The sequence below is a fragment of the Jaculus jaculus genome, chromosome 1, assembly GCF_020740685.1.
Source record: "Jaculus jaculus isolate mJacJac1 chromosome 1, mJacJac1.mat.Y.cur, whole genome shotgun sequence".
Classification (NCBI taxonomy): Eukaryota; Metazoa; Chordata; class Mammalia; order Rodentia; family Dipodidae; genus Jaculus; species Jaculus jaculus.
This window is the reverse complement of record NC_059102.1, coordinates 159108600-159120660: the sequence shown is the minus strand read 5'-3', so window position 1 is coordinate 159120660 and position 12061 is coordinate 159108600. Positions and strand designations below refer to the sequence as shown.

Genomic DNA, 12061 nt, shown 5'->3' with positions numbered 1-12061 from the left:
GACCCTGTCCTGACTGTACTCACAGCTTTTATTTAGGGTTCATCAATAGAAACTATGGGGAGCTAGCTCCAAATTGAAAGAATGTTTGTAATTACTAACATATGACATATGAGTTTTTGAGACTCTACCTTGAAAGAACAAAAAGAAGGAGGAAAAGAAAGAAAGAAAAATGGGCCAGGTGTGGTGGCACACACCTTTAATCCCAGCACTTGGGAGACAGAGGTAAGAGGATGGCCCGTGAGTTCAAGGCAACCTTGAGACTACATAGTGAGTTCCAAGTCAGCCTGGACTAGAGGGAGCCCCTACATTGAAAAAAAAAAAGAATGTCTCCAGAGCTGCTTGTCTTCCTGTCTCTGAGTCTCTTCCTAACTCACTCAAGTATTTTTGGAGAGTTGCAGACAATTTCTTGAGCTCTCACTTACCCGACAGGAAGCACTGGGTCCTGGGACCGTAGTTCCTCTCAGAACTTGGGTTGGGTTGGGTTGGGGAGTTTGAAAACAGAGAAAGAGAGAGAGAAAATAAAAGCCACGAAGTCCTCGGAGTCTGGTCTTCTACATGACCCTCAGTGAGACGGCGGCTCCTGAGTCAGGACTGTTGATAAGATGACCCGCCCTTCCTTGTCCCAGCAGTTGTTACCTCAGGCGGACTGCCACCAATGGCCACTAGTACAGAAAAGTGAAGCCAACTGTGCATGGTTTCTCGGTGCCCTGGAACTCCCAGTGGCCCTTCTACCTCTGTCTCTCAGACTGCTGGGATTAAAGGCATGTGCCACCATGCCTAGCTATGTTCCCATCTTCAAGCTGGTCCTAACAGAGCTCCCTGGACTTCCTTGTCTGTTAGTAAGTCATAAAATCACCATTTCAGCTGAGGGTCCTGTCCAATGCCTGGAGGAAGGAATGCTGCTCACCATTTCTATGTTTAAAGTAACATTGCTAAGTACACACGGCCCCTTCCTGAGGTAAAAGCAGGACAGTAATAGGAAACAGTGAGAGTGGGACATAATCACCAGCTTTGATTCTCCACTGTTCTATGTAGCAACTGTCCACTCAACAACACATTAACAAAATTACCTGCAATAGGAAGAAACAAGCCAGGGATCTATAATCTCAGCACTTGGGAGACAGAGGCAGGAGGATTGGAACTGTGCCCAAGGTGGGCTCCATAATGAGACCCTATCTCAACAAGAACTGACAGACAGACAGAATAGAGACGAGACAATGACATTACTGAAAATCAATTGGAAAGTTGCAGTGTTTAAAAAATCTACCATTGAAATGAAAAACATCTGTCAGAATTGAGTGCCTCCAAAACAGATGTTTGTTACCTCTGGTAAGGATGTGAGAATTAAGAGACAGCGCACACTATGTCACTTGTTTTACTTCTCCGTTCCACCTCCACTCTGCGAGGGAAGGAAGGGGAAGCAGGCAGACCGGCAAGACACTGCTGCACTGGCCCCATCCTCGTCCACCTCCGTAACCCTCCCCCCATTCAGACCAGCCTCCCTCACAGCCAAGTGGCTGGTCACAGAGTCCTTCAACAAAGGTGGTGATTCTAAGGCACCATGACCTTGCATGAAATCCCAAAACAGGTAACCATCTTCCAAAATGTGAGCTTCCACTCAAACTTGAAGACTGTTCAACTTGGTAAACTACAAGCCAAACAACAACTTGCATGAGATAGCAATCTTAAAAGACAGAAAGAAAGAGTCACTGGATTTCCAATGACAGCCTTGCTGGGACATTTCAAATTTTATTGAAATGTAAACTTCTGCGGTTTGCTGCTTTGGGGAACTTGCCATGACCATAGCAGCAAAGCCTATGGCTAACTGGCCTGCTGTCACAGCCCCCATCCCATGCAGCTTGTATGTGTTACAGCACGAGTCTATATGCAGATCAAGATGCGGGAACGAAAGCTGAGCACCGTGGGCCAGGCCATTCATCCCAGCCTTTGGGAGATGGAGTCATGGGCGTCAAGAGATCAAGGTCAGCTGGGCGTGGTGGCGCACACCTGTAATCCCAGCACTCAGGAGACAGAGGTAAGAGGATTGATCGCTGTGAGTTCAAGGACACCCTGGGACTATAGGGTTGAGTTCCAGGGAAACCTGGGCTAGAGTGAGACTCTGCCTCAAACAGACAAACAAACAAAAAAGGAATTCAAGGTCATCTTCAGCTACATAAAGGTTTGAGGCAGGCCTTGGGTACACAAGAACTTGTCTCAAAAAAACAAAAAAAATAGTCATTCACTTGAATATTTGCCAGAAGATAGTTTCGTCTTATTTAAATGACAAACATAACCATGTCCTATCTTTTTTAAAAATTATTTATTTATTTGAGAGCAACAGACACAGAGAGAAAGACAGATAGAGGGAGAGAGAAAGAATGGGCGCGCCAGGGCTTCTAGCCTCTGCAAACGAACTCCAGACGTGTGCACCCCTTGTGCATCTGGCTAACATGGGACCTGGGGGAACCGAGCCTCGAACCAGGGTCCTTAGGCTTCACAGGCAAGTGCTTAACCGCTAAGCCATCTCTCCAGCCCCCTATTTTTTTTTTAATTAATGAATAAGGAAATAGTTCATAAAACTTCAAAAAGCAGGGATGGGGGATGTGTTTCTGTTCATGAAGTGCTTGCCTAGTAAGCAGGAAGCCCTGGGTTTGATCCCCAGAAACCAAACTGGGTATGGTGGTATAGGCCTGTCAACCCAGTACTGAGGAGGTTGAGGCAGGAGGATCAGAAGTTCAAGGCCAACCTGGAATATATATCCAGTCTTTAAAAAAAAAGCCAAAGAACAAAGTATGTGTTGGGCTCTGAAAGGCCCAGGTGTGAGGCCTAGTGGAACTTCCTGAGCCTAGCTAAAGTTTGGCAACCTGTCTCTGGCCAGCTAGGACTCAGCAAGATGCCAAATGCAATTGCAATTATCATTTCAATAGTTAAAGTTTACTATGAGCCCTTACCTCTTCCCCCGTCCTAAAATCCCCACTTTCGTTCCCAACATGATATAGGCAACTGCTCATAGCAATAAAGCGAGTTGTTTCTGTGAGTTCCTGCATGGAAAAGACTCCCGACTCAGTGTTGTTTTCTCCGGTGGCCAGGAGAGGTCTGAGTCATCCAACGTTCATCATCCTCCTCAACCCCTAGGGAGGAACCATCAGGCCTGGTTCTTCCCTTGGCACTACCTACCTGCCCGGGAAGGAGCCCCGCAACTGGCACCCAACGTGGGGCTCTGGGAGGCAGTTGTTGAGGAGGTAATCAGTGTACATGTGCAGGTGAGCGTACCTCATGAGTTATGAGGCAGTCTTCATATTTAGTGAACTAAACTTTGCTTCTATAACCTGTACTTACTTGTCGACATCTCTTTGTTCTCTTTCTCTTTCCCTTCACCTTTGGTTCGCCAGCGGCTTTTGTATTTCTAAAGGCTTGTGCTTTTTTCTCTCTCTGCTTGGGCCTGTGAAGGTAGGCCAGCTTTTTCTGCCATTATGGAACTTCCCCTGGATTTGTAAGCTTCAATAAATATTCCTTCCTCCATAACTGTACCTGGTCTAGAAGTTTATCTCAGCAAACCTAAAGCTGTCTGATGAGCTGAGATAAACCTAACCATGTTGATATTAATCTTTTGGAACCTTTGTTTTAAAGGAATAGAAATGGACTTGATACTTACAACTAAAGGTGTCTTCTGGAGTGGTAAGCCAAATTTTATGAACTATTCAGATAAAAGTTTAAGAATACTAAGTACAGACAGCATTAAACTTCGAGGCTTGGCTTATAAGCTTTCTAAGAGGAAAGAAAGACTACAGGGAACTTTGTTGGAACTGGGCTACTGGCATAAGGGCTGGCTGCGTCCTGCTGCCCAGGCCCAAAGAGTTTAATCAGGGTTAAATTTGTAATAGACTAATATGCTTAGCTAGAGATATTGGACTAAGAGATCTAAGATTTGTTTTATTTTGTTGTTGTTGTTTGTTTTCTTTTGTTTTTTTGAGGTAGGATTTTACTCTAGCCCAGGCTGACCTAAAATTCCCTATGGAGCCTCAGGGTGGCCTAAAACTCATGGTAATCCTCCTACCTCTGCCTCCCGAGTGCTGGGATTGAAGGCATACACCACCACGCCTGGCTAAGACTTAAGATTTTAAACTAAAAAACCTCAAACAAGTTAAAATTACAAACACTGAGACTAATTTTAGGTTATGATGGTTCAGTTTACATTGTTTTAGTCTCTCCTTGCTATTCCTTATACCAGTTAAAAATGTTTACTCTGTGCCTTTATATGTTAAAAGTGTTTAATTTATTTAATTTTACAGATCTTAATATCTTAAATTGATCAAGACTGTGGAGACCTTTAAAATTACACTGAGTACAATTTATAATATATGATAGTTCTAAGTCTATTGGGAGCCAGGGACAAAATTTGGTAATTTGAATAGAGGACCCCCTCCTGGCAGCTTGTGCCCAACCCTCCCCTACTGGAAAATGGTGGGAAATCCACCTCCTGGGAGACTGCCACGTGGCCCCCTTAGACTGACCCAGGTGGGGACAGGGGAGAAGCCCGCCCTCTCATGGTGAATGGGCTCACTGACCTTTTCCCGTGCCTACTGGACATCGCCACATGCCGGAAAAAAATCTAAACATGCCATTAGTCATATGCTTCAATGTTTCGCCACTCTTGGGCTGCCTGATCAAATTAAAACAGATAATGGCCCCTGCTTCATAAGCAAGGCCTTTATAGATTTTCTCCAGACCTGGAAAATCTCACATTCCACAGGCATCCCATACAAGCCCTGGGGCCAAGCTATCGTTAAAAGATATAATCAAACCCTCAAGTCTCAATTACAAAAACAAAAGGGGGAACCCTTACCCCCACACAACCAACTAAAAAAGCCATTATTTACCCTAAATATTTTAATTTTTTCTAACAATTTATAATGTGTGATGGTTATAAATCTATTTGGCTTCAGGGACAGAATGTGATAATTTAAATAAATGTCCCCCAATATATTCAATTGTTTATCTTAAGGTGTCATGGTCGGTTTCAAATTTCAATCTAAAGATATACAAAGTGTGCCTAGCAGGAGTTCCTAAAGTGTGCTGTGGCTTTAGGCTTGTACTTTTAATGTCTAACTATCCTTCAAACTCACAGCTTTAAAGTAGTTCCTGAGAAAGTTCAAACTGTGCCTCCTTTTAAGATCTTGGGCTTGATCCTTACCATAGATACAGTTTCACCTGTTAGATGCTCTATATACTAGAATTAAAAGTTCAAACTCGTTTGGAGTGTCATATAGATTTTCAATGGATTTGTGTTACTTCTAAAAAAATATAATAACAGCTAACAGCATTGGGAAAATACATTTAAGAGATATTTAGCACAATGATAATATTTCCTTAGATCTGATTCAGTTACATACAGAGATTTTGTCTTTACAAAATAATCAGTTTATTTTTGATACAGCTAAAGCTGCTGATGATTTAATATCTACTTTTAAGTCTGCCTTGCCTGGATGGAATTCTCTCACTTCTTGGATAGGAAGCTTTGCTGCTACAGGTGTTTGTCTTTTGTTCATCCTGTGTCTGCTGCCCATACTCCTTAAACGCCTCTTGAGATCCATTATAGATATCCGTACAGAAGTACATGAAATACAGCTACGACCCGACCCCAGCTTCCTGAGACATTATCTTAAAGCCCCTGCAGAGGCTGGTAGTCAAAGACGGGTAAGATTCTCTCGAGTTAGGTCAACCTAAGAGAGGGCATGAATGATGGAATTCATGTACCAATGACGGGTAATGCCTAAATATCATAGAGAACAACTTAAGACAGACACAGTCTTTCTGCACCGAGGCCCGGAGGGGCCCGGTTCATAAAAAATAATAAATAAAAAAGGGGAAATTGTCTAAAACCATTTGGCTGGCCTTGTATCCATAGTTTTGGGCCATTTAACAGCAAGACTTTAGCACCTACATGTAAACAAGATTATACACATTCAGTGTTACTGATAAGATCTGGCCATTCCTTAATATTTATATTTATGTTGCTGAGATCAAAGGGCTTGTTTGTTTCCCAACTTTTGTACTGAGAAGTGATTAAAATGCAAATACTCTGTAACAAAAAGGAGTTTTTTGATAAAAACTTATGTAAAGCTCTTGGAATTCTTGTCCATGGAAAAACCTTGTAAAAAGCAAAAGACCCATTTGGGTACCAGCGAGAGACCTAAAATATTTGTCCCAACAAGGGGACACTGACAATCACTTCTCTAGGAGTGTCCCACCCCTGAGGATTATTCCTAAAATGATCCTTCACCCTTCTAAACTAAATAACTCCCTCCCTTGTGGAGGATTGCTGCCTTTGCCTCCAATATGGGCTTCTCTGGCTGCTTGCAGTACAATTGTCCATATAACCTTAAAAATCTGCTCAGCCACCTTCCCCAGCCCCGTCCAGTTTTCCCACTGTTTCCTCTGGGCATTTGGGTCCCGCCTTCCTCTAATAATTCCACTATAGATGTGGGATACATTCATCCTTCCTTCTGTACTTTTAACACAACTGAGCCCAGTGCTCAATGCTGCCCTCTTTCTGGAATGGCTTATGTTTGCGGAGGCGAGATGGCCTATGACTTTCTGCCCACCAATTAGACAGGCCTTTGTGCCCCAGCCACCTTAATCCCAGATGTAGATATCAATCCTGGAAGCTACATTCCTGGCTGAGGTAGTCCTACAAAACAGGAGAGGACTAGACCTACTAACAGCCGAAAAGGTAGGCATATCTTTGTTTTTACAGGAAAAATGTTGCTTTTCCACCAATAAATCGGGAATCATCCAGGACAAAAGTAAGAGGCTCCAGAGAGAAGAGGCGACGGGATCCCCAGAACAACCTGCTGCGGACGGGCTTACATGACTTCTTACTCTACCTCCTCCCTCTACCTGGAACCCTCCCCCTCCTTCCCCTTCTCCTTATCCTCACTGTCGGGCCTTGTGTAATTAACAAAATCACACAATTTATTCACCAGTGGCTACAGGCAATAAAACTTCATCAGGTCGAGATATCACAGGCTGGCAGCTCAGGAATTAAGTTCCTCAGATGACCCACTGCCACCTCCCCTGCCCTCCATGTAACCAACGACAGGTAAGATCCCTAGAGGGGGACAACCTAAGACAGGCCATGGAGTGGCTTCTCAGTGAGCTAAACACCTGATACTCAATGACGGGTAAGATCCCCAGAGGGGGACAACCTAAGACAGGGGCCACGGTGACTAATGCTCTTACAAAAACAAAAGGGGGAGATGTTAGGCCCTAAAAGACCCAGGCGTGAGGCCTAGTGGAACTTCCTGAGCCTAGCTAAAGTTTGGTGATCTGTTTCTGGCCAGCTAGGACTCAGCAAGATGCCTAATGGCTTCTGGCCTGCCACCTCCGCATGGCAATTGTAATTACCATTTCAATAGTTACAGTTTACTATTGGCCCTTACCTCTTCCCCCATCCTAAAATCCCCGCTTTCAACCCAACATGATATAGGCAACTGCTCATAACAATAAAGCGAGTTGTTTCTGTGAGTTCCTGCATGGAAAAGACTCCCAACTCAGTGTGGTTTTTCTCCAGTGGCCAGGAGAGATCTAAGTCATCCGACGCTCATCATCCTCCTCAACCCCTAGGGAGGAACCATCAGGCCTGGTTCTTCCCTCGGCACTACCTACCTGCCCGGGAAGGAGCCCCGCAAGTACGTATCTTGTCACCCCAATAATCTGCTAAGTCTTTACGACATTAACTGAGAACTGTGCTGTCTTCAACATTACCTATTTTACTTCTCTGTTCCGTCTCCTCTCTGTGAAGGAAGAAGCAGGACAGGCAGGCAAGATGCTGCTGCTGCACTGGTCCAGCCCTGCCTGGTGGATGGCAAAAGGGACCTGCTGGTGTATGAACTATCTGGAATCACACCTGATAAGGCTGAGGCCCTCAGGTCCCTCTGGGGACAGCTGAGGTCCAAAAAGCCCCAGCCTGTGTCTCTCTTTCTCCAAGGTGAACAGATGAGAATTTTTTCTTTAATTTGGGCTGGAGAGATGGCTTAGTAATTAAGGCGCTTGCCTGTGAAGCCTAAGGATCCAACTTCAATTCCCTGGGACCCATGTAAGCCAGATACACAGGTGGCGCATGCATCTGGAGTTCATTTGTAGTGGCTGGAGGCCCTGGTACACCCATTCTATCTGCCTTTTTCTGTCTCTCTCAAATAAATAAATAGTATTTTTAAAATTTGACACAGAGAGGGGAGCAGACAGAATGGGTGCACCAGGGCCTCAGCCGCTGTAAACAACTTTAGACATATATGGCACCTTGTGCATCTGCTAAGCCATCTCTCCAGTCTTGGATGAGGATGTTTAAGACCAGAAAAGTAGAAGGGCGAGCTCCAGCAGCTGAACCTTTGCCACATGAAGCCAGCTCCTGTCATCTCCAGTGACTCAAAACTAGTCCACAAAGGCTCAGTCTACACAGCACCAAGACAGACTGCATGAGTAACCCAGTTTGGTCAAGCTGGATCCATTTTTGGGGGAGGAGGGCAATGCACATATTATTGATTTCCTAAGCTGTTATCTTCATTCCAACAAGCGACAGAAAGTTACCAGTGGCTCTGCACTGCTAAGGAACATTGGTGAGCTGGGATGCAGAGAGCATTCATCAGACTAGATTTTGGGCTGGAGAGATGGCTTAGCACTTAAGGCGCTTGCCTGAAAAGCCTAAGGAACCATGTTCGACTCTCCAGATTCCATGTAAGCCAGATACACAAAAGGTGAGGCAAGCACAAGATAGCACATGCCCAGTAGGTGGCACAAGTGTCTGGAGTGCGACTGTAGTGGCTGATGCCCTGGCGTGCCTATCGCCTCTCTCTCTCTAAAAGAAAAGAAATAAAAATGAATAGACTCTAGATTTCTATTTCACAGCTTTGAAGAACCTACATTCACAGAGGGAACAACCTAACACCTCAAGAAAGCAAGTGCTGCGCTGGAGAGATGGCTCAGCAGTTGAGGCACTTCCCAGCAAAGCCTACCGATCTTGGTTCAACTCCCCAGTACCAACATAAAACCAGATACACCAAATGGTGCATACATCTGGATGGAGCTCGCTTGCAGTGGCTGCAGGCCCTGGTGCATACATTCTCTCTCTCTCTCCCTCCTTCCTTCTTACTGTCTCTCTTCTATATCTCTCTGCTTGCAAATATTTTTTTTTTTTTTTCCCGAGGTAGGGTCTCACTCTAGTTCAGGCTGACCTGGAATTCACTATGTAGTGTCAGCCTGCCCTTGAACTCACAGCGATCCTCCTACCTCTGCCCCTCTCAAGTGCTGGGATTAAAGGCGTGCACCACAACGCCCAGCTAAATAATTAACTTTTATAAAAAGTAAGCACTGAATTTTTGCTGGGAATGACCAGCCCCTTTGAAAGCCCAATAGCATAGGGTGGGGTTCAGAACATAGCTCAGCGGTAAAGCCTAGCTTGTGTGAGGCCTCTTCAAAAGGAAAAAAAAAGTGGGGGGGGCAAGTTCAACAACCCAGGCAATTGCCTAATAATGCAACAGGCCAGGCAGGTGTCACTGCAGACACCTACCTTGATGGCAACAGAGGACCTTCCTCTCCCCCAGCTTTCTAGGGACCAGCAGGTAAGGGATGCAGGATGTGTGTGTGTCACTGGGCATACACACTACAGATGATGGAGGAAGCGTGCCCAGCCCTCAGGATGGGTGACACCCCCCCCCAACACGGCGGGTGACGGCGCGGTGCTGCCCCCCGGCGGCGCTTACTGGGATGACGCGCACTCCGGCGCCCAGGGGCAGCAGCGCCGACCCGCGCGTCCCGGGCAGCAGCGACGACAGGACGTGCACGCTGTAGGTTGGCGTCGGCGCCGCGTCGTCGGCGGCGCGGAGCTCCGGGAGCCCCGGGAAGTCCCCGAGCAGCGCGGCCGGCACGTCGGCCCCCGGCGGCGGGCTCAGCGCGCGCAGCAGCGGCTCGTCGGCGCCCAGGTAGGCGTCTGCCAGCACGGGCAGCTCGTCGGGCTCGGCCTTGGCCGCCACGCCGGGGCTCAGCGTCAGGGCGTCGGGGTTGAAGAGCTCCGTCACCAGCTCGTCGTCGGCGCCGGGCAGGGCGCCGAGCAGAGGGGTGTCGTCCATGGGCAGCCGGCTACGTTAGGGACGCTACGCTACCGTCTGTCGTGGGACGCCCACGCAGGCTCGGGGAGAAAGGCGCTCCGCGGCCGTTGGCGGTTGGGGAGGGGGCGGAGCCTATCCGGATGGGGGCGGGCCCTGCGCGGTGGGCGGGGTTTTGTGGGCGGGGCCAGGAGAGAGACCAGCCTTCCCTTCCGCAATGGTTGGATTTTAGAAGGATGGAGAAAAAGCCTGTCGTGGGGACCACGCGTAGCGTCCCAGCACTCCAGAGGCTGAAGTAGGAGGTGTGATGTGAGGCCAGCCTAGGCTACAGTGAGCTCCAGCTTAGCTTGGTTTGTTAGTGAGTAGAGGCTCTGCCTCAAGACAAATAAGCAAAGAGCTTGGGGAGATAGCGCAGCGCTTGAAAAAAGCCCTTGCTGGTTGCAAAGTCTTGACGGGGCCTGGGTTCCATGCCTCAGTACCCACAAAAAGGCAGATGCACAAAGCGGAGCATGCGCGAGCTGGGTCACGCCTTTAATCCCTACCTTGAAAAACCAAAAAGAAGGAAAAAAAAAAAAGTGGCACATGCATCTGGAATTTGTTTGCAGAGGCAAGAGCGCACACAAACTCTCTAGCATACAAATACATGTTTATTAGAAAGAAACACACACACACACGGGGCTGGAGAGATGGCTCAGTGGTTAAGGCGCTTGTCTGCAAAGCCTAACAACCTGGGTTTAATTCCCCAGATGCACAAGGTAGTGCATGCATGTGTCTGGAGTTCCTTTGCAGTGGATAGAGGTTCTGGTGTACTGGCTCTATCTGCCTCTCTCTCATAAGTAAAAGTAGAGAGTGGAGCAACATTCCAGGGATGAACCAGACACTTCTGCCTCAGGTGGGGAAACTGAGGCCCCCAGGTAATCTTTTAAGTACCTGAGTAGGTCCCCCTAGCTTGACATCTGACCTTCTCCTCCCCCCCCCCCCGTGTGTGTGTGTGTCTTAAGTATTTGGTAATGGACCTTGAGCCTTGTTTATGCTAGGCAAGTGCTGTACCCTTGAATTTATGATCACCCTGCTTCAGCCTCTTGAGTAGCTGGGATAGCAGACCTATGTTACCATGCTCAACTGCTCAGCTGTATGTGTGGTACACACACACACACACACACACACACACACACACGTTTGCAAGCAGAGAAGAGAGGGAGAGAATAGGTGCACCAGGGCCTCTAGACACTGCAAACAAATTTCAGAGGCATGTACCACTTTGTGCATCTGGCTTTACATAGGTACTGGGGAATTGAACCTGAGTTATTAAGCATTGCAGGTAAGGACCTTAACTCCTGAGCCATCTTTCCAGTCCTTTTAAAAAATGGGGAAAAAGCTGGGTGTGGGGGCACACGCCTTTAATGCCAGCACTCAGGAGGCAGAGGTAGGAGGATCGCCATGAGTTCGAGGCCACCCTGAGACTACATAGTGAATTCTAGGTCAGCCTTGGGCCAGAGTGAGACCCTACCTTGAAACACCCTCCCCAAAAAAGGGGGAGGACTGGAGAGATGACTTAGCAGTTAAGGTGCTTGCTTGTGAAGCCTGAGGACCCATGTTTGAGTCCCCAGATCCCACATAAACCAGAGGTGCAAGGTGACACTCGTGCAAGGTGAGGTGACATATGCCCACAAGGTGGCGCATGTGTCTGGAGTTTGATTATAGTGGCTGGAGGCCCTGGAGCACCAATTCTCTCTCTCATTACCCAAATAAATAAATAAATAAATAAATAAATAAATAAATAAATAAATAAAGGTCAGTCTGTTTGGCTTGCCTCAAAATAATAATAATAAAAAAATTTAAGGCCAGAGAGATTGCTTAATGGTTAAGGTGTTTGTTTACAAAGCCAAAGGACCTAGCTAGAGTCAGTGCCCCAGGACCCATGTTAAGCCAGATGCATAAGGTGGTACATGCTTCTG

The 12061-nt window shown here is 47.0% G+C and overlaps 1 protein-coding gene across 2 annotated transcripts in view; it reads right to left on the bottom strand.

The window, feature by feature from the left end:
* Nucleotides 1–10127, bottom strand: part of Tesmin (testis expressed metallothionein like protein) — a 34762-nt gene extending 24635 nt beyond the window's left edge. The window contains exons 1-2 of one of the 2 annotated variants that reach the window (XM_045138305.1): nucleotides 9775–10127; nucleotides 1587–1623 (exon numbers count right to left, since the gene is read on the bottom strand). In XM_045138305.1, coding sequence (XP_044994240.1) covers nucleotides 1587–1623; nucleotides 9775–10127 — 390 coding nt within the window. Of the gene's footprint in view, nucleotides 1–1586; nucleotides 1624–9761 lie in introns of both variants that reach the window. The other variant, XM_045138312.1, reaches the window with a different exon arrangement.
* Between the last annotated feature and the right edge of the window lie 1934 nt (nucleotides 10128–12061).